The sequence below is a fragment of the Grammomys surdaster genome, unplaced genomic scaffold, assembly GCF_004785775.1.
Source record: "Grammomys surdaster isolate TR1022 unplaced genomic scaffold, NIH_TR_1.0 219, whole genome shotgun sequence".
Taxonomy (NCBI): Eukaryota; Metazoa; Chordata; class Mammalia; order Rodentia; family Muridae; genus Grammomys; species Grammomys surdaster.
In genome coordinates, this window is record NW_021604664.1 from 2,385,685 (window position 1) to 2,407,345 (window position 21,661).

At 49.8% G+C, this 21,661-nt stretch overlaps 2 protein-coding genes across 3 annotated transcripts; one reads left to right on the forward strand and one right to left on the reverse strand.

The window, feature by feature from the left end:
- Positions 1–2,044: 2,044 nt before the first annotated feature.
- LOC114625559 (ficolin-1) lies at positions 2,045–5,503 on the reverse strand. 2 transcript variants are annotated; one of them, XM_028772866.1, is made up of 9 exons: positions 5,334–5,503; positions 5,024–5,137; positions 4,866–4,919; positions 4,541–4,576; positions 4,214–4,249; positions 3,547–3,674; positions 2,820–2,916; positions 2,571–2,705; positions 2,045–2,448 (listed from the first exon to the last, which is right to left on the reverse strand). In XM_028772866.1, the coding sequence occupies exons 1-9, from the start codon at positions 5,419–5,421 to the stop codon at positions 2,198–2,200; spliced, it is 939 nt and encodes a 312-aa protein (XP_028628699.1). In that variant the 5' UTR covers positions 5,422–5,503; the 3' UTR covers positions 2,045–2,197. The 2 variants fall into 2 exon arrangements, with proteins under 2 accessions (XP_028628699.1, XP_028628698.1); XM_028772865.1 differs by having other exon boundaries at positions 2,787–2,916; positions 5,334–5,502.
- A 5,320-nt stretch (positions 5,504–10,823) lies between these two features.
- On the forward strand, positions 10,824–21,487 carry Lcn15 (lipocalin 15). The gene is given in 5 exon segments (XM_028772834.1): positions 10,824–10,833; positions 17,544–17,674; positions 17,743–17,821; positions 18,528–18,638; positions 21,375–21,487. Coding segments are annotated over 5 exon segments (444 nt in total).
- Positions 21,488–21,661: the final 174 nt, after the last annotated feature.

Below are 21,661 nucleotides of genomic sequence, written 5' to 3' on the forward strand. Positions count from 1 at the left end.
GGTTTGGATACAGGGAGGGGTTGCCAGGTGACTATACTTGGATGAAAAGTGTGTTGGGGATCTGGCTGGAATGGCACCCTAGTTATCCTAGTACCGGGGAGGTGATGGCAGGGTGATGTTGAGTCAGACAGGGCTAAAGTTGAGGCTCTGTTTCCGATGGGGGTAGGAGAGTAGGGAGGAGTGGAGATTGAACTCTGGTCTTCATGGTTGTGTGGAAAGAACTTTAAAGGCAGAGCCATCTCCCCTATGTTTTCTTTTTTAGTCATGTGTGTCTGTGTGTGGTTAGGAGCACATGTAGGTGCCTGTAGAGGCCAGAAGAGGGTAATGGATCCCCTGGATTTGAGTTACAGAAATCTATGACAGAGGCCTGATATGGGTGCTGGGAGCTGAACTCCAGCCTTCTATAAGACTAGTAAGTACTCTTATCTGCTGATCCATCTCTCCAGAATGCCTCACTCACTCACTCACTCACTCACTCACTCTTTCTTTCTCTTCTTCCCCCCTCCCCTCTCTTTCTTCAAGACAAGGGTTCTCTGTGTAGCCTGGCTGTCCAGAACTTGCTCTGTAGGTTAGGCTGGCTTCAGACTCATTGATCTGCCTTCCTTTGCCTCCCAAGTGCTGGGCCTAAAGGCATGTGACACTGCACCAACTACACCTTTTCTTTCCTCTTTGTTTCTTTCTTTGTTCCTTTCGTGTTTGTTTGTTTGTTTGTTTCAAGATTGATAATTGGGTGCTTTGAAAGATGGCTTGGCAGTTAGGAGCACTGGTTGCTCTTGGCAGTTAGGAATACTGGCTGCGAGCCCTGGGGTATCTAGGAAGAAGGCCCCTGAGTGGGGACCTGTCTGTCTTCAGATCCCCACTCCAGACTCTGCTGTCTCCCTTCTCCCATCCAGCTTCTGAGCCTTTCCCTTGTTCTTCCTGCCTCTCTATGGAGGACAACAAATTGGGTTTGTGTTCTTGGTCCAGGCTCTAAGATACCGGATTCCCTAACATAGGAACAGTGGCTGTCCCTGGTATCCCCAGATTTGCCCCAGAGAGTTACTTCAGTTGCCCATAGCCTATGTGTCCACATGGATGGAAGTACCATTTGTGTCCTGCTAACATTGGCACGGTCCCACCCCTCCCTGTCAGCTTGGATATTTGGTGCTTCTCTCTCTCAGGGCCCTGGCCAGCAGGTCTCATCCAAGTTGCTGCCTCTACCTCCTGTACTTGCTGCCCACTTTTCTCTGCCAGATGGCCTTCAAGATCCTGAACGGTTGGCAAGGCTGGCTGTGTGGTCATGGAGCTCCTGGCCTGCCTACTCACATGCAGCATCTTTCCCATGGTGGGTCCTGGCTCTGTACTCCTGGGCCTCAGCCTGGACACAGCACTGCTCTGTTATTATGGGTCTGCACTGTAGGCCTCCTCCTCTGAATCTTCCAGGAGAGAGAAACTTGTTTCTGGAGAATGAGCCAAGGATGACTCTCAGCAACACTCAGTCCTTTAGGCCTCAGTTTGCTCTTAGGGTGTTACCATCTGCCCAGTGTGACCACCTTCCCAGGGGCCTCTGGGCTCCTGGTTGAGCCTCAGGCTCCTTAAGGCTTCCCTGTGTCTGTCAGAAGGACCCCTGTTCAGCCCACTGTCCTCCCAGAGTTCCTGAGGTCACCATCCTCCATCTATCTGTCTTTTGTTTTCTGGGGCTAGACTATACTCAGCACTGGACACTTCAATCTATGTCCCCTGTGTCCAGAGAGGCCATGGAGTTGCTGTGGTAGAAGAGACTGTGGGAAGGAACTCCAGGCCCCATGAAACCCTTGCTGCACTTCTCAGTTCAGGGCCACAGCAGGGACCAAGTTGGTGTCAAGTTGGCCTTTCCACTCACTAATGGGTTTGTTCCTGGAAGCGGGTCTTGGAAGGCTGTGCTGACTCCTCCCTGGTGCTGCTATATTGGTGAGGGTGAGATGCTGTCTGTGTCTCAGCCTCAAGGCCACCATGGATGTGTGGGGGCCTCCCTTGCCTGCTGCCCTTCGATACTGGCAACCCTCTCAGTGACCAGGCTTCTACCTCTGCTTCTCTGACCTTTATTGGTGCATACTGGTCAGTGCTGGACAGTGTCCAGAGGGAGTGTAGAGAGCACACAACAGACAGCACACAGACTTCTCTTTTCCTGATCCTTTCCTTCAGTCTCCACATGGCCTGTGGGTGGAGGCTGGGTACCTTATGATGCCCGGAGTTTCATCTCAGCAACCTTGTAGGAGTAGCGGTGGCCTTGGCCAGTTAGCCAGTTGATGCCATCTGCATAACTCTCATGGGAGCCAGACAAGTAGCGTCCATTGAGGTTGGACTGGTGACAGTCATGGTACCACCAGGCTCCATGGAACAATACTGCACAGTTCTTCATTCTGTTTGTGTCATTATCGTGGTCACGGGTTGTGAATGACATGTTGTTGTGCTTTGTCAGGGAGTCTCCTGCAAAGACTCATACGTGTCAGCCCTCAGGGCCAAGGCAGAGCCCATCCCAGATGGGCAGGGGATGCTGGCAGGCCCCTTTCCACATCCTCACCAACAGCCTTAAGCTTTCTGTGATTTACCTGCAGTGCCCTCCAGAAACTGCCCCAAGGTCAGCTTGTATTTCTCCTGTTCTTCAGACACCCGGAATGAGCTGTACTTGGCATAGGAGGTTTTACCTTGGAAATCTCTTAAGTCGACCCGGAGCTCTTGGTTCCCTGGCAGAATGGGTGGAAGAAGGGAAAAAGGTCAGGCCGAGTAGTGGAAGGCAGGGGATGGCCGAGAGGCTGCCTCCTCACCAGTGGCTGTGAGCAGGTTCAGGTAGTCATTACCCAGCCAGAACTCCGTGCCCAGGTTGCCAAAGCCTCTTTTATAGGAGTCCCAGTCTCGGAAGAAATCGATGGACCCATCCACTCGTCGTTGAAAAACCTGTGGGGTGGGTAGGGCAGAGTGTGGGTGTCAGGCTCCTAAGAGCAGAAACCTGAGGGATATGTCCAGGTCTTGGGCTTTGTTTGTTTGTTTGTTTTGTTGTTTTGTTTTTCCCAGTCCTATAAAGAACTGAATGAGGGCCAGGCAGTGGTGGCGCATGCCTTTAATCCCAGCACTTGGGAGGCAGAGGCAGGCGGATTTCTGAGTTTGAGGCCAGCCTGGTCTACAAAGTGAGTTCCAGGACAGCCAGGGCTACACAGAGAAACCCTGTCTCGAAAAACCAAACCAACCAAACAAACAAACAAACAAGCAAAAAAAGAACTGAATGAGGACGAGGTTTCGGGGGCAGGGCGTACAGGGGGTTGAAAAGGTGACTGGTAGATGCTAGTGGCCCAGGGCTGACAGATGTTTTGATGCATCTGCTCTGACTGGGGTCCTGTCGCCAACTTAACTCACTTCACAGAGTTCTAGATCTGGTCCCTCAGTGCTTAGGGTCTCCTTGGAGGGGAAGGCACCACATTTTTATTTTTTATTTTTCTGGTTACTCTGCCGTCTCCCTGTCTTTGGCTCTCCAGAGTATGGCTGCTGTGTGTAAACTTCTTATGCCCCACACAGAGCCTCCTTACTCACGGTCCAGCCCCCACCATCCACATCCATGTCACAGAGCACAGTCAGTGGCCGGCCGTCAGGAAGATGGATGGTGTACCAGCCAGTTAGGAAGATGCCCCGTGTCAGCAAGTCTTTGCAGCTCCCGGGCCCTGTACCATGGAGAAGTGGGCAGGATTGGCCTGTACCTGGGGTATGCTCCGAGGTTAGATATCCAAGCAAGAGGATCCAGTAACGTGGGTGGGGACTTTCTGTATTGATAGCAGGAAGTAGGAGGGGCCAGCAGGGAGGTCACTTACCTCTCTGGCATAGGGTGTCTCCCAGCTCCTTCTCACCTGGGCAGGGACTTGAGCGTTGTTTTCTTCCTTAGCCCCTTTCCAGCACATATAACTCCCTAGACCCCATACTCTACTTGGCATAGATGGTGCTGCACCCTCCCACTAATGCGCCCAGCACACCCATCCTGGCTGGCCCCTGCTGGCTCAGGCTCCTTTGTGTGTTTGGCTGCCATGTATGTGTTGTCCTGTCTGTGACTGTATCCAGAGTTGGGATAGGTCCGAGTGCTGGCTGGGAAGCTGGCTGGGCCCACAGATGTTTCATGCTACTTCAGACTCTGAAGCTCACTCCTCTGTACTCACAAACAGACAGTAAAGATGCTGGAAACCTTGAAGAGACTTTGGGATGTACTTACCCAGCGATGGTGCAGCTCCTGTATCGCCTTTCTCCCCTGGAGGAATACGGCATACCAACCTTGTCCCAGAGCTGGAATCCTCCCACATCCTCTCCTGTACCTCTCCCAGCTTCCAGCCTCTCCTCTGGTCTGTGAGCCCCCAACATTCTGATATGCATAATGAGCCAGGGAGACTTTGGGGATTGCTGAAGTAGTGCTTCTGGGAACATCCACCTTTCTTTGTATTCAAGGCTCCCCTTAAAGCTAACAAGACCCCAATCCCATATTGCTCCACGTGAAGCTGGCCTTCCTGGTCCCTTCCTGAGAAGCCTTGGTTACTGAGCTCACCTTTGACTCCTGGGGGCCCCATGGTTCCTGGCTCTCCTGTAGATAGAAGGGGCATTCTTACCGTGCTGACCTCAACCAGGGAGGAGGTTCTTCTTCGTGTGTGTGTGTGTGTGTGTGTGTATGTGTGTGCATGTGTGTGTAAACGCCTATGTGTCCATGTAAGCAGAACTTGTAGGAGGGAGACCTGAATACCCAGCCTGTTGGAAGTGGGCAGGCATGCATCTGGACATAGGGGAGGATGGTGTGGGCTCAGGTTCTACTGTCACCGGTCCTAAGACCTGTCTGGATCTTAGGCAGATAAACCCATGGGAGAGTTCCCTCTTACCTTTGCTGCCGGTGGGCCCCATCTTCCCTGGGCTGCCTTGAAAGCCCCGTTCTCCTGTAAATACAAGGACTAAACTGGATCCCATCTTCTAGGTAGGACTGGAGGAGGACTGGCCAAGGGGAGATGAAGGGGAATCCCTGTCCCATCCAGATTGCTACCTCTCACACCAGGGCTTCCAGGCTCCCCTTTGGGCCCAGGTGGGCCAGGAAAGCCAGGGCAACTTTGGATGACAGCCACCTTGTCCTGGGCCCCCAGACCTATGATCTTAACATCTGCATAAAAAAAAAAAGAGTGGTGGCTTTGGAGTAGCATCAAAAATCACAGCTTTCTGTACCCACTAATACTCAAGCAACCTGTTATTAGATGTGTTCTCAGGTTGCTCTTCTAAAATGTCCCATTTTCTGCTGCAACATGTGCAGGCATATACAAGTATGTATGTGGCCACATCCCTGAGCAGATTCCTCTCACCTGGACAGGCACCTCTCTCCTGACCCAGGGCCTGGGAAGGACAGAGACCGAGCAGGACTGAAAAGGCCCACAGTGTAGGCCACTGCATTGCTCTGGTACAGCAGCCACTCCTTGACTCCCTGGCTGAGGCTGGGGCACTGGTGAACAATGTATGAAGTGAAGACTCACTGCCTGGATTCCTCACAGCTCAGCTTTTCTCCTAAGAGAGAGCCCAGAGTAAAGCCAGGCACACTTCCTGTGTGTCACCAGACGGCCAGCACCACACCCATTAGTTCCCTATAGCCCATGAGTACAGTACTCGCAAAGTCAGCACACTTTCCCAGGCAGCACTGGGGACTTGGGGACATGAGGACACCACTTCCTTCTCTTCCCTCTTTACCTTCCTTTTCTGCTTCTCACCAAAGAAGACTCCCAAAGAACTAGCTCATCAGGGCAAGGCTGAACAGAAGCTCCTTGTAGGCTCATCTACTGAGCCCCCCAGAGCCCAATGCTGAACTCCTCAGCCTTCCATCTGTGTGCACAACAGACAGGAGTAGCCTTGCTGACAGAGTGTGAGGCGTTCGTTGGCCACTGGCCCATGAACGAGCTGGCCCTCCAGGCCAGCAGAACGCTCGTTTTGACTGCCTTGCCTACCTTACTTTTTTTTTAGATTTACTTATTTTATGTATATGAGTGCTCTATCTGCATTACACCTGGACACCAGCAGAGGGCATCGGATCCCATTACAGATGGTTGTGAGCCACCATGTGGTTGCTGGAGATTGAACTCAGGACCTCTGGAAGAGCAGACAGTGCTCCTAACCTCTGAGCCATCTCTCCAGCCCTGCCCTGTATATCTTAATACCCACCTACTGCAAAGTCTGGCACTGGCATGGCTAGGGTTCAGTAGTGAGCAGTGTATCCGTGGAGACCTGAGTGGCATGGTCAAGGAACTGGTGACAGGAGAAGAAGGATGTAGACAGGTGATGGATACAGCTGGGGTGTAGAGTACAGGCTGAGGCTGCTTTGGATGTGGTACTGTGCTCCGACTGGCAAAGCCCTCTCCGCCAGGATCGGCCTGGCTCCAGGGCCTGGCTTCACGGGCCAGGTACCCCAGCCCATTGACCCTTTGGTAACTGTTGCATCTGAAGCTCCCTAGGAGGCCCTGTATTTACATCAGGTGAGTCTCAGAATGTCTCTTCCTGTCTCTGGCTTTGTGTCCCAGCCACCAGAGGAGTTTGTTTGCCATTATCAACCCAGGAAGGAGCCAGAAGATTACACTACCAATCCCCTCAGTCATTGGATCCAGCCAGGCCTGGTCTTCTCCTCTGGTGGCCCCTTACTTGCTATGTGATGTCCAGGAAGTGTCTTTGGCTCTCTGTGTCTTAGTTCTCCATCTACTAAAGAAAGCAATAGGAATTACTTGTTAGTATTCTGTTAAACTCCACCTCCACAGTCACCTGGCAATAGCCAGGTACGCTCCTCCCCACAGTTACCTGGCAACAGCAGGTAACCCTGCCCACTCTATAAAAGAGTGCCCTCTATATGAAAGGGGCTGCTTGCCACCTCCTCTCTCTCTTGTTCCCCTTGACCCAGCACCTGCAGGTTGCTGTCTCCCTTCCCCGCTTCCCTTCCCCTTCTCTCCATGTGGTCATGGCTGGCCTCCACTCCTCTACCCCCCTCTCTTAATAAACCTCTCTTCCTCTTCTCTTAGCTTCCTCCACCATCTCCCCGCTCCTCTCTTCCCCCTCTCCCTAAATAAACCCCTTCCCGTGGAACCGGGTCAGCCTTGTGTTGTCTGTTTAAACCGTGCCCAGATTCTTACATTACTAACCCCAATCTCATGGCTCAGCCGTCAAAGGCTAGGCTCACCAAAAATATAAGCAGTTATTGCCCTGTCCTCAGCACTTGTCTGTCTATTACACCTGTGCCCATCTGTGGAGCGACCCAGAGTCCTGGGCAAAGTTCCCATAACCAACGCTGTCCCTTTATAAAAGAACTTATTTTCTTCAGGAGCAAGGCATACTGGTGTGGATGACTTAGAAGATGCATCAACACGCAGAGGCTGCTCTTGACTACAGAGAAAGATGTGGGGCTCTGAGTCTCTTTTTTGCCTAGGGGCCCTTTCTTTTCCTTTCCTTGAAAGCGAGCATCTTGCAGCTTCCCTGGGTCTTCCTGCCTGTGGAGCAGACTAGGCAAGCTGTGCTCTGCGCCATTCCTTCCCTGGCGTGCCTCAAGGCCATCAGGTCTTCTCTGTCCTCACTGGCACCAATTCATGCAGAGTGTGCTCTTTCCTGCCCCAGGCCTGACCCCTGAGGTTCATCAGAAAAGCCAGCTCTCTAACAGAGCAGTAGCTTCCCCCATCTCCAACTGCAGCAAGCGAGGCTCGGGCTGAGCACAGCCCAGTCCATGGATCTTTTAAAAATAAAAAGTCTAGGGATGTAAATAAGTAAAGTTAATTTAAAAAATGTTAAACCTAAAAAAGTCTAATGTGGGAAACATTTTTTAGCATCACCTCCTTTCAGCCAATTTTACGCCTGGATTATTTTTTAGATTTTATTTTTATTTCTGTTTAAGGATTATTATTTTCTGCATATGGATGTTTTGCCTGCATGTATATCTGTGTACCACATGCATGCCTAGTGTCCAGGGAGGCCAGAAGAGGGCGTTGCGTCCCCTAGAACTGGAGTTACAGACGCTTGTGAGCCTTCATGTGGGGCTGGCAATTGAACCCTGGTCCTCTGGAGGAGCAGCCAGTGTTCAACTGCTAAGCCATCGTTCCTGCCTCTTGATTTTATTTTTGTTTTTAATTGTGTGTATGTGTGTGTGCATGTGCATGAGTAAGAAGGTGCCCAAGGAGGCTAGAATAGAGTGGCTCCCTGGAGCTGGGATTTCAGGGAGTCCTGAGCCACCTGACTTGAGCACTGGGACCTCTGCAAAGCAGTATTCAGGAGCTGTCTTTTCAACCCTGCCAATCACTTTCCTGTTTTCTTTCTCTCTTCTTTCTTTCTTTCTTTCTTTCTTTCTTTCTTTCTTTCTTTCTTCCTTCCTTCCTTCCTTCCTTCCTTCCTTTCTTTCTTCTTTTCTTTTCTTTTCTTTTTTTTGTTTTGTTTTTGGAGACAGGGTTTTTCTGTGTAGCCTTGGCTGTCCTGGAACTCAGAGAGCACTCCTGAGTGCTGAGGTTAAAGGTGTGCACTCCCACCACCCAGCTGCTAATCACTTCCTACACTATGCAGTTGAAGTTTAGTGTTTTTCTTCCTTAATTTTAAAAATTGGACAGGAATGGTGCCATATGCCTCTAATCCTGAAACTGGGGAAGCAGAGGTAGGAAGATCTATATAGTTTTAAAGCTAGCCTGGTAGACATGGTGAGCTTCAAGTCAGTCAGGGCTAAATAGTAAGACTCCATCTTAATTTTTTTTTTTTAAATTGGGCATGGGATGTAGCTCAGTGGTAGAATATTCACTCAGGTATGTGAGGTACTGGCTTTGTTCCCCACTATTTCTAAAATAAGACAAAAACAAAATAAAAACTTCACTGGAAACTTGTGAGAAGAAATTTCTTCCCACTTGAGTTCTATCTATTCCATTTAATGTTGGATGCTTATAAGATCACTGTGGCATATTTTTCTGTAGTTGATAATTCTGTGTGTGCACATGTGTGTCAAGGACAGAGGTCAACCTTGGGCATTGTTCTTTCCACATTATCACTTGCCACAGTGACCTTATAACCATCCAACATTAAATGGACTAAAGAGAACTCAAGTGGGAAGGATCATGTCTGCTGAAGTGACTGGGTTTTGGTTTTTTTGTTTTTGTTTTTTTATTTTTTTGCTTTTTGTTTTTGTTTTGGAGAGAGGTGAGTGGTGGGGTAGAGGGCTCTAGAGCCTGCCAAGTAGGCTAGACTGGTTGGCCATTGAGTCCAGGGATCTACCTGTCTCTGCTCCTCTAGTGCCGGGGTTACAAGCATGCATTACTTTTCTGTTTGTGAGTGTGTAGCCCTGAGCCTGACACCCATGTCTTCAGTTGTCTACTATCTTATTTGGGGGGGGGTTCTTATATGTTTTCCTCAACATGTATATTAATATCTTAGGATATAAACCTATTGGTATGCAAGAATACTTATCTTACCTTATATTTTGAGACAGGTTCTCTCAGCAAATCTGAAGATTTGGCTACAGACCCAGGCCTGCCTGCCATGTCAAGGCCCAGGGCAGTGGGTGCCACTACAAAGAACAAATATGTGATGGAGAGGTGGGTGTTGAGGCACCCCTCCCCAGCATAGCTGTAGCCATTTTGTTCCATGCCCCCAGCTATTTCGTGTTGCTGTAATTTGTCTGCCAGTCATCGACACAGGAAAAACAACTTGAGTCAGAGCAGGTCATGCTGACTGATATGTTTATAAAAAGATAAAGAGGCCGGGCGGTGGTGGCGCACACCTTTAATCCCAGCACTTGGGAGGCAGAGGCTGGCGGATTTCTGAGTTTGAGGCCAGCCTGGTCTACAGAGTGAGTTCCAGGACAGCCAGGGCTACACAGAGAAACCCTGTCTTGAAAAACAAACAAAAGCCAATCAAACAAAAAAAAAACCCCAAAAAACAAAACAACAAACAAACAAAAAGATAAAGAGATAAAGAGAGTATGCTGTGGGTGTGGAGAGGTGTGGGGGAAGGGGATGTCTCAGCCGGCCCATGCAGAGGCATCTCTTCCCCGTGAGAGACCAGCCACACACTGGTACAGCATAGAATAGAGGTTATTCAGGGAATGGGGAGGGGAGCTAGAAGGGTAGTAGAGGCAGAGAGAGAGAGAGAGAGAGAGAGAGAGAGAGAGAGAGAGAGAGAGAGAGAGAGAGAGAGAAAGCAGAGAAACAGAGGAGTAGAGGCCAGCCATGACCACATGGAGAGTGGGGGAAGGGAAGGGGACAGGGGTGAGGGGACAGAGAGAAGCCAGAGTCAAGAGCTCAAGAAATTAAGAGAGAGAGGAGGTGGCAAGCAGCCCCCCCTACAGTGGGCTAGGCCCACCCGGCTGTTGCCAGGTAACTGTGGAGGTGGAGTTTAGACAGAATAGTAATAGACTGACCACATACCCTGATATGTTCTGTATGCTCTGAGGTTTGTTAATCTTAAGAAATTCCAGAACCACAAGCTTCACTTAGGACCCATCAAATTAAAAGTCATTATGAGTTTTATGTCTAAAATGACCTGAGCCAGGGCCGACTACTGGGCAGCACTTCCAGTACCTGTGTATGAGTTCATTGTGGTTTTGCAGTCTTAGCCTTTATAAGCTGGCCCTGAGAAGTGTCCAGTGCACAGCTTTCAGCTCCAGCCTGAGCTGTTGCCCTGCTCATCAGTCTTGGGGTGTGCATTCAATAAACCAACCCTGTTTAACTGAGAGTGGTGTTCCTGTGGGTTGTGGGGAGACCCCTGGACCTCAACAGTGAGAAGAGAAAAACAGAGCAGAGCCTGCACTACAGAGAAAGGAGGGACTGGAGACATGATGGTGGTGATGGGGTGAGATGGGGGATGGTAACAGAGAGATGGTGACAGAGAGAGAGATGGTGACAGAGAGAGAGATGGAGAGAGAGAGAGAGAGAGAGAGAGAGAGAGAGAGAGAGAGAGAGAGAGAGAGAGAGAGGCAGCTGGCATGCACTCATTGCCCAGCAGGGACAGTGGGATGTACTGCAATAGCTTATGAAGATGCCTTCAGGAGAACAGGCCACGTCGCCATGGGAGTACCCTGGCAATGGTCCACCACTGTGGTCCAGAAGGCCATGTTGGCATCTTGGTCCCTCTCCTCCATGGGGACATATTTAGCTTCTGCCACTGACTGATGCCTTCCTGATGTCCTTGGGCTTGGCTCCAGTGAGACTATGGATAACATAAAATGGACTTTTTTCCTTTTCCTCCTTTTTTTTCTTATCAGAGAAGGAAGGGCAAACTTGGGAGAACTGAGAGGTGAGTGGGATAGGGTACATGATGTGAGATTCCCAAATAACAACACAAAACAAAGCAAAACACCCCAAACCAATAAACCTCAAAGCTTTGCCAACAGCACTCACCTCTGAAAGCATTCCACAAGCAAAGTGGAGCACAAAAAGCACATAAGATTAGTACAACAAAGAGGAAAAAGTAAATATTTGGCTGCAATGGCTGTGGGGCAAGTGCCTAGGACCCTCCCCCTGGCCTTTTAGGTGGGTACTGGGGATGTGAACTCGGGTCCACAGACTTGCCAGCAAGCCCATGGAGCCACCTCCCTAATTCCATGCTTGGCTTTTGTTATGTGGGCTCTGGGGATTGGTTCTCATGCTTGCAAGCCCTTTACTGACTGAGCTGTATCCCAGCCCTGTAGCTGGTAGTCTTAGCAAGTTAGGTCTTCTTTCATCTGTTAATTTTTTTAAATTTATATTTGCTTATTTTTTTTTTCTGAGACAGGGTTTCTCTGAGTAGCCCTGGCTGTCTTAGAACTTGATCAGTAAAGAGGCTGGCCTAGAACTCAGATATCTGTCTGCCTCTGCCTCCCCAGTGATGGGATTAAAGATATGAACCTCCTGGTTTTCATTTTCTTTTTAAAATCTGTTTTTGTAGTAATGTGGGGTTGAACCCAGGGCCTTGTGCAGGCCACACAAACTTTGCACCATGAGGCTACAACCTCAACTCTCTTTTTACCTTTTATTGTGAGACATGGTCTCACCAAGTTGCTCAGGCTGTCCTTGAACATCCTGTGCATCCTAGGCTGGCTTTGGAGGATCCTTGCAGTCTTCCTTGGGAGACCACAGTGAAATCTGGCTGTTAGGCACCTTCGGCAGCAGTTCTTTGTGGTTCTAGAGGAGGCAGGAAAAAGCTCACTGGTTGCCTGGGTTGGTTTCTCGAGCTGACCACCTCCCGGTGTGTCCTCACGTGGCCTTTCTTGGTGGAGCTTACCCTGTGCCTGTCTGTCGTGGACTCCAGGTCTGCTGGCCATTCTCCAGCTCATCTTGTGATGCTCAGCCCTCTGCAGACCATCCCCACGTGCAGGCAGGGCGCCAAGGCCTTGTCCAAGGACCCAGGAGAGCACAGTTTGTAATAGTATCTTTCAGCCAGCCTGGCTCTGGCCCTGGGCAGAGAGGCCTTGGTGGTAGATGGTACTGTCCAGCAGTGCTGTGAGTGGCAAGAGCTGCCTGTGAGTCAAGCTGGCCAAGGCCTGGACAGGGAGAAGGATGGTAGTACTTTGTTTTCGTGATACCTGGCTACCAATAAAGTGGTGGCCAGACACTTTTTGACCTGGTCTTGGGGGATCTTCCCCCATTGAGAGGTGATCACAGGACACTCCAGGAGAAGTATATAGACCTACCTCTAGGGCAGGCCTTCCTCACAGATTTTCCACTATGGCTCAAATACCCACAGTTATGGCATGTCCCAAAGGCCCAAGGCACACAGTTCATATTGAATTTTTCCTTCCCAGGAGCAGTGGGTAATGGGAGGCAGGGAGAGTTTGGAGGTGGGAGGAATAGTGATCCCAGAAAGAGGAAGGCCAGAGAGCTAGAGGCCTGTAGCAGGCGCTGCCTTTCCCCTCCATGCCAGAAGAGGGCGCTGGTGGCTAGAGGAGCAAAGTGTCCTTTAGGTTGAGTAGTTTTCCCTGGCTCCTGTGCAAGAGTCTTTGGTCTGGCCCTGGCTGGCTGCAGGTAGTGTTCTGGCGCTTGTTGTACCTCACGACGTGTCTGCCATACTGCATGGCTCACAGAGGCCCGTGGCGCGTGGTACTCCATCCAGTCTGTTCCCTGTACTCAGCTTCCCTGTCAGCGGGACTCCACAGGAATGCCCGTGCCAACAAAATCTGGGGAGGTCTTTCTGCGTCCCCCGGATAGGGAGGTTGGGTAGTTGGCAGATGTCCTCCTCTTTCACTACAACCACAGTGTCAATATTGTTTCAGTTCAACATTTTCCTTGCTGAGAAGGAAGTTCTTATAGCTCAGGTTACTGCCCACTGCCGCGTGGACCCCTTCCCAGCTTCCCATCTGGGGGGCAGGACTTTGTGCACCCCTAAAATCACCATCAATCTGTTGTTTACACCTATGTACACACCTATATACACAAAGGTTGGCCCTTTGCTGCCAACCCAGGGGCTATTTTACAGAAGTGTCTCCACCCTTTGGTGCTGAGCCCTGCCCGCCGACCTTCTGAGGAGAATACTGGCTTGTACTACTCTTTACTGTGGCCATAGGATATATTGGAGGTCCTGTCTATACCTTGTGACCTGTGCTGGACACCAAGGAGAGGGTGTAGGGGGTCTGACTGGCAGGGCTAGTGGCTGGGGTCTGGAACATCATCTGCTTTGAAGGACAAGGAAGATGCTACTGCCACATATGTCCTGTCTGCAAGTGCTACTGTCCTACAGAGACCCTAGCCTTCAGCAACAGCAGGCAACATATCTATCTATCATCTATCTACCTGTCTGTCTGTCTGTCTGTCTATCTATCATCTATCATCTATCTATCTATCTATCTATCTATCTATCTATCATCTATGTATTTATCTATCTATCATCTATGTATCTATGTATGTATCTATCTATCTATCTATCTATCGTTCATGTTCTTCACATGTCAGATCATCTGTTAGGGACTGGTGTCATGAAAATTCATTTCCAGGTCTGTGGTGTTTGTGTCTGGAGAGAGAGAGAGGGAGAGAGAGAGAAACAGAGAGAGAGAGAAAAAGAGAGAGAGAGAGAGAGAGAGAGAGAGAGAGAGAGAATGAATACAGAGTGCATCTAGAGTGAATTTATCGCTCAACTTCCAGATGCTTTAAGCTCCTGAAGCCCTGACTCACGTGACTTCCCCACCATGATAGATCTGACCCTCACACTGTGAGTCAAATAAGCTCCTTCTTCTTCCTTATGTAGCTTTTGTCAGGTTGTAGCTGCGGGGAAACCTCCAGGGTGAAATGGCACATAAGGAAATGATTTCACTTGCTTTACAAACACTGAGACAATTTACAGACAGTAGGATTTGCCTACCTGGGTCCATAGTCCAGAGATACAGACATGGAAGTACTGCTCTTAGGCTCCCAACAGCGCCCCCACCTGGCTCTCAGGCTCCCAACAGCCACCCTCCTCCCCACCTCCCAAGAGCTTCCTCACACTTCTCTCCAACCCTCATGATCAGCAAGCCATGTCCTGTCCCTGGGGCTTGGCCCATTATAGAATGCCATATAAAAGGAGAAAGGCAATTGCAGACTTCTCAAAGTGGCTTCTTTCCCTCAGCAGAATCGTTTGAGATGGAGTACTGGCCGGGTTCTGTGTGTTAACTTGACACAAACTGGAGGTATCACAGAGACAGAAGGAAAGGCCTCCACGAGATCCAGCTGTAAGGCATTTTCTCAATTAGTGATCAAAGGTGGGAGGGCCCATTGTGGGTGGTGCCAAACCTGGGCTGGTAGTCCTGGGTTCTATAAGAAAGCAAGCTGAGCATGCCGGGGAAACAAGCCAGTAAGTAATATCCCTCCATGGCCTCTGTATCAGCTCCTGCTTCCTGACCTGGTTGAGTTCCAGTCCTGACTTCCTTTGATGATGAACAGCAATGTGGAAGTGTAAGCTGAATAAACCCTTTCCTTCCCAACTTGCTTCTTGGTCATGATGTTTGTGCAGGAATAGAAACCCTGACCAAGACAGATGGCTATGCTGCCATGTTGCAGAGGCTCACAACATTTGTTCTCGAGCAGCTTCTGCCACAGTGTGGTCACTGTGGAGGGCATCCAGCTGTTCTAGTTTTAGTGATAGTTAATAGTCAGTGTGTGCTGATTTGTTGTAAACACAAATTGTTTCTTTTGGTAAATTGCTGGGATTGCTGTGTCTGGGCCTAGGGGTTCTCACGGCTTGTTTTCTCAATGTGACCATCTTGCTTTCCTTGGCAGCATGGGAGGGGTCCCCTTGTTCCTCATCTTCACCAGCACTGGGCATGTCTCCGAAAACTCTAACCATTCTGACTGATGTGTGCATCTGGATCTACACCGTGTCCACTTCCATGTCTCTGATGATTGACAATGGACATCTTGTCATTTGATCATGTTCTGTCTGGATGTCTTCCTCAGTGGAAGGTCTTTTCAAATCTTTGGCACATATGCATGTGAATGTATTGTGTATACATTATATATGTGTACATATTTATGTACATATGCATTTGTATGTGTGTGCATGCAGAGACTAAAAGTCTCCCCACCTTGTTTTTTGAGGTAGGGTCTCTCGTTGAATCTGGAACTTACTAATATGCCTTGGTTGGCTAACCAGGGAGTCCCAGGACCCGCCTGCTTCTGCCTCTCTGGTGCTAGGACTGTAGACCCTCATTGCTGCTTTCAGTTCTCCATGTAGACCCTGGGGATCCACATCAGGTCCTCGTGCTTGTGTGGCAAGTACTTTACTGTCTGAGCCATCTCCCCAGCCCGCAAACCTTTTACCTTTTTTGGTGATGTGCTTTGGCTAGCTTTTTATTATAGAATCTCCAGAAGTGGTCATAGTGTCTGACTTCAGTCCCTTGGTTATCCTTTCCCGGAAGGCTTTATCTGCTCTATCCTGTGACATTGATGACTGTAGCAGAATGGTTTCCTGCTGCTGCTACATCGTATGGGAGGAGCTGATGTGGGAGGAGCGAAGAAAGGAAGGAGAAGGAAGAGGAGGAGCTAGGAGGGAGAGGACCAGAGGAGAGAGGGGAAGATGGCAACAGATGTGCGTGTGTCTCTAGCAGTCTAAGGTAGTTGTAATATCTAGGTTAGGTATTGGGTAATACCTCTAATTGTGTGGGCTTCTTGTTAATTGAGCGTTTCTAAATATATAAAGACTTTGGTTAATCTTTAAACATTAGAGTCTCATTTCTACTGGGTACCGTGTGGATGACGGGATGGTCTGGGCTCAACCAAATATTGTGGAGACAGCGTGGTAGATTGGCAGAGCCATCTTCTACACTGGCATCTGGTGGGTGCAGGGTCAGTGTTTCTGGCTGGCCTTTTCTAGCTGTGGCTCATGCATGGCCTCTGGCCACAGAACATGGTGGCAGAGCTAAACAGAGCCACCGCTACTTAGTCAGCCCATGAAAATGCCATTCTAAATTTTAACTTTAACAGATGACTTCATGAAATGTCTCAGAAGTGTCAAGCCCTTGGCCCTGTCCCTCCATCTCTTAGGGTCACTGAGGGTCTTTCTCTGACCCAATGCTTTGTCTGCAGTGCCCTGGATGACTTATGGCTCTGGTCTCTCTAATGGACCCTGAATCCTAATTAGAGGGTTCTGGGTAGTTTGCTTGGAGGCCAGGTTCCATAGGTAGTCTGTGGTGACAAAGGTCACTTAGAGAGACCTTTCCTGGGTCTGACCTTCACCAGCCTGGTGCCTCCCTGATGTCCGTTTCCATACACACTTCTGAGACTAGTGATAAGGTAGCCATTGATACCATAGTCCACTTTAAGTGCTGCCCAGCCCCTCCTGCTTGTAGAAGGCCCAGCTGGAGGTATCTGGAAGGAGGACGCCCAGGGCTGTCTCATGGCTGTGCTGGTACAAGCTGTGCCCCAGGATGAAGCTCAGAAACAAACTCAGAAGTGACCCCAGCCCAGAGTTGGATATGAGAGAGAGGCAGGGAGGATCAGATGGTACTTAACATCCTAGTAGCAAGCATGGGAGTACTGCCAGGGTAAATCCAAGTCTGCCTGTTTCCCAGCGGTATCCTGTATCTAAACAGGCTAGAGGATACACAGAGGCGTGTGGAATATAAGTCCTGACAATGTGAGAGAGCCTTTGCCTTCTCTGTGACTTGGGTTTCCAAGGTGCCTTTTGCTCATTCCCCAAACCTAAACCCAGGGTTTTGCTGATCTATTAAGTCGGTGCTACTGGGGTTGGGTGACTTGGGTGTCAGGGCTAGAGAGCAGGTGTAGGGATGGGGCTAGTCCTGCTGAGCTGGATACCTTTGCTTTTTTGAGGCTCAAGCTGTGGCTTCCTGCAACCTAAAAGGTAATAGGCCTCCAGCTGTGCCCAGGTTGGGAGGGACCCAGCTTCAGCTGAAACTAGTCAAGGAAAGCTTTAGACCTGGACAAAGGCCTCTGTGGGCCATTCAACAGTGAGAAATAGAGGCTCAAGGTGATCAGTGGTACCATCCTGGCAGAGACTCTCACTGTGCAACCTCACGCAGGCCCCTGCTTCTCTGGTCTTTGGTTTGTCCCTCGGGTTTGGGCAAAGAGGTTGACATGCCCGTAGTCACAGAACCGTCCTGAAATCCTCAGGTCTCTGGCATGTCATTGCCATGGTACCCTACTGCACTGTCTTACTAGACACCAAGGACTATGTGCTGATGTTCACCAGAGCTGTCAGTGCCTCTGTGGAGGATGACCTCAATATTCTCATGGGGTTTCTAGCCTGTGGGCTGGCAGGCTGGGAAGGGGCCAGGTACTCAAGCAGGAAGTGATGGCTCTGTCCCTCCAGGGTAATGACTGTAACTAGGTTGATGGTTAATTCCTGAGGATAGGGACCCAGGGGTACTTCTGAGTTCCAGATAAATCTTGTTAGGGATCAGGAAGCCTTCTGGGAGTGTAGTAGGTTGGCCTAACACTGTTTGTATTCTGATGCTAAGTGCTGGCCACCAAGATTTGGAGTCAGCATGTAGCTTCAGGGAACCTGCCCCCAGTTCTGATTGGTAAATAAAGATGCCAGCAGCCACTAGCTGGAGAGGTGGGACATAGGTGGGGTTTAGGGTTCCCGGGCTTGGGACCAGGAGGAGGAGGAAGGAGGGAGACTCAGAGGTTGCCATGGAAGGGTAATAAGGTGTAGGAGGGAGAAGCAGGGCCATCATGTAAAAGGCCAAAAGAACGTGACTCAGAGGGCTGCTCAACCGGGCCAAGAGCGGCCCAGATGGAACATAAAGTTAGTAAGTAGTAACTTGGATTTATCAGTGAGAGGTAAATTCTAACAACATGGAGGTTAGGCAGCTGTCTAGCTCATGTGCTGCTTAAGGTGTATTAAAATATAAGGGCTGTGTGTGTCTTTCATTTGGGAACATAAACCATTGAGGTGCGTAGTAACCCGGTACTGGGCTTTATTGAAATTATTAATACCACATGGGAACATCTGACGGTCTTATATCAGGGACCTCTGAGGAGCACCCTACTTCCATACGTTCATCCCCTCCCCAGGGTCTCACTTGTGTGGTACAGCAGGGGTGGAGCCAACGCCTGTCCATGTTTTAGCCACCTCTGCCACTTCCTGTGCAGCCCTGGACTACCTGGATGTCTGCGTCTCTGATGCTGACTAAAGCTCCACCGCAGTGGTCTGTGTCAACAAGGAGCTGGAAGGCTCACTTAGCACCATGGTCCAGCTCTACAGTGAGAGGATGCCTGGATGCCTGGTTCCACTTCACCTCTCTGTGTCCCCAGATTCCCCTTCCCCGCTGGCTCTATCCTGCTTCTCACTCCTTCCTTGCCCCCGTTTAGGTCATGCTTGGGATTGTCCCACATCTCACCCCTTAGGACTTTCCCCCATCTCATCCATCTGGGACAGGCTGGCTAGGACAGGCATGGTGGATGGTAGGTGGAGGTGGGTGGTAGAGAGTGGCAAGGGACCAGGAAGAGCTTGCTGGCAGGGGTCCCTAAGGACCAGCTACACAGATAGCTCTTTAGGGTGGGAATCCTTCCTTCCTTCCTTCCCCAAGTCTGAGGTTGATTCTGCTTTAACTTTCCTCACCTTCCAAAATGGAGAGATGAGAGCCAGAGGCTGGGGGTATAGGGAAGCTTCAGGGAAAGATATTTGAGGAGACAGGGCTTAGTGTAAAGTGAGCACCCTGGCCTCCATGAGGACCTGTGCAAAATAAGAGGCTGTGTAACGTGTGTGTGTGTCTGTGTGTGTGTGTATGTGTGTGTGTGTGTATGTATGCATGCATGTGCTTGTTGACATAAAGCCTAGCCCTGGATAGGTTTTGTAGAGGGACAGTACACAGCCAACAGCCTTGCTATCAGGGCCCTAGGAAGTGGTATGAGCCTTGAAGACTTTTTTCCCCTTCATTTCTTTATTCACTTTACATCCTGATCATCCCCCCATCCCTCCTTTCAGCCCAGCCTCACCCTTACAAGTCCTTCCCACGTTATCTCCTCCCCGTCTCCTCAGAGAAGGATATGTCTCCTTAGGTTCTACCCCCATCCCCACTCCCCACCCCGGGACATCCAGTTGCAGCACGGCTAAATGCATCTTCTCCCACTGAGGTCCAGCCAGACAGTCCAGCTAGAGTAAGGGGATCCAGTGGCAGGCAACAGAGCCAGAGACTGCCTCTGCTCCAATTGTTAGGGGACCCACATGAAGACCAAGCTGCACATCTGCTACAAATGTGTAGGGGGCCTAGGTCCAGCCCCTGCGTGCTCCCGGGCTGGTGGCTCAGTCTCTGTGAGCCCCCATGGGCTCAGGTCAGTTGACTGTAGGTATGCCTGTGGTGTTCTTGACCCCCCTGGCTCGCTCAATTCTACCCCCAAGTCTTCCACAGACTCCCCTAGTTCTGACTGATATTTGGCTGTGGGTCTCTGCATCTATTTCTGTCCACTGCTGGATGAAGCCTCTCAGGAGACTCTTATGCTAGGTTCCTGTCTGCAAGCATAGCAGAGTATCATGAATTGTGTCAGGGGTTGGCTCTCTCACATGGGATGGGTCTTAAGTTGGGGCAGTCATTGGCTGGCCAGTCCCTCACTCTCTGTTCCGTCTTTATCATTGCACATCTGGTAGGCAGGACAAATTTTGGTTTGAAGGTGGGTTGATGTCCTCCTCCCTCCACTGGAAGTCCCTCCTTGCTACAGGAGGTGGCCACTTCAGTCTCTATATGCCCTGCTGGTAGGAGTCTCAGCTAGGGTCCCCCCCCTATAGACTCCCTGGAGCCTCCCCCTTGGCACCAGTTCCAGGTCTCCTGCTTATTCTAGAAATGCACCTCTCATTGATTTCCATTCTTAGTCCCAGCCCTCTCCCGCCCGCCTCTCCCCACACCTGCTACCCATCCCCATCCCCCTCCTCTCCTCTTCTCCCGCCCAGTTCCCTCTTTCCATCCACCTCCAATGAATATTTTGTTTTTCCTTCTGAGTGAGATTCACACATCTTCCCTTGGCCCTCCTTGTTACCCAGTTTCTTTGGGTCTGTGGATTGCAGCATGGTTATCCTTCATTTTATGGCTGTCCACTTATAAGTGAGTACATGTTATACATGTCTTTCTGGCTCTAGGTTTCCTCACTCAGGGTGATATTATCAAGTTCTATCCATTTGCCTCCAAAATTCATGATTTCCTTGCTTTTAATGGTCTTGTAGTGTCCTATTGTATAGATGTACCACATTTAAAAAAATCCATTCTTCAGTTGAGGGACATCTAGCATGTTTCCAGTTTCTGGCTATTACAAATAAACATAGTTTATATTATATTACAAATAATATATTATGAATGAACATAGTTGAGCCAGCGTCCTTGTGGGATGGTGGAGCATCTTTTGGGTATATGCCCAGAAGTGGTGTAGCTGGGTCTTGGGGTAGAACTATTTCCAATTTTTTGAGAAACTGCCACATTGATTTTCAAAGTGGCTGTACCAGTTTTGACTCCCACCAGCAGTGGAGGAGAGCTGCTTTGCTCCACATCCTGCCACTTGAGGTGGTTTTGTTTATTTGGTATATATATTTTTTTAAGATTTTATTTATGTAAATACATGGTCACTGTCCTCAGACACACCAGAAGAGGGCATCAGATCTCATTGCAGATGGTTGTGAGCCATCATATGGTTGCTGGGAATTGAACTCGGGACCTCTGGAAGAGCAGTCAGTGCTCTTAACCTCTGAGCCATCTCTGCAGCCCATCACTTGAGTTTTTGATCTTAGCCATTCTGACTGGTGTAAGGTGGAATCTCAGAGTCCTTTTGATTTGCATTTTCCTGATGACTAAGGATGTTGAACATTCTTTAAGGGCTTCTCAGCCATTCCAGATTCCTCTGTTTAGCTCTGAACCCATGGCTAGGAGACTCTTTAGTCACCCCTCTCTTGCCTCTCTTGCCTCTGGCACAGCCACTGTGAGGGGTGCACATATAATCACTTCTCTGCAGCAGGCAGGTCCTAAGACCCCAGTCCCCAGGCCCTGAAGTCCTTTTGAGACTTCTACCCAACAATGGGGCTCCTGGGTAACATGATGGTAATGCCACCCAAATCAGGTACTAGTTGAGCTAGCCCACCAGACCATGTGCCTGGGTCATCCCTTCAGTTCTGGAGAGTGTAGGTCTACATTGCCTAGGCCCCTTCTATCTCCAGCACAGCTAAGGAGCTCCTGAGAGTGATGATCCTTAAACCAGCTCTGGGAGGACTGTAGGGGTGAGCAGGGCCCAAGCACCCAGGGATG

Bases quoted from the DNA above. Each gene is read 5' to 3' on its own strand.
- LOC114625559 (XM_028772865.1), bottom strand. From the start codon at position 5,421: ATGCAGTGGCCTACACTGTGGGCCTTTTCAGTCCTGCTCGGTCTCTGT. The intron at 2,917-3,546 runs GTGAGTAAGGAG...CCCACCCCACAG, and splicing joins TGGATGGTGGGGGCTGGACC to GTTTTTCAACGACGAGTGGA. The intron at 2,449-2,570 runs GTAAATCACAGA...GAGTCTTTGCAG, and splicing joins GTTTCTGGAGGGCACTGCAG to GAGACTCCCTGACAAAGCAC.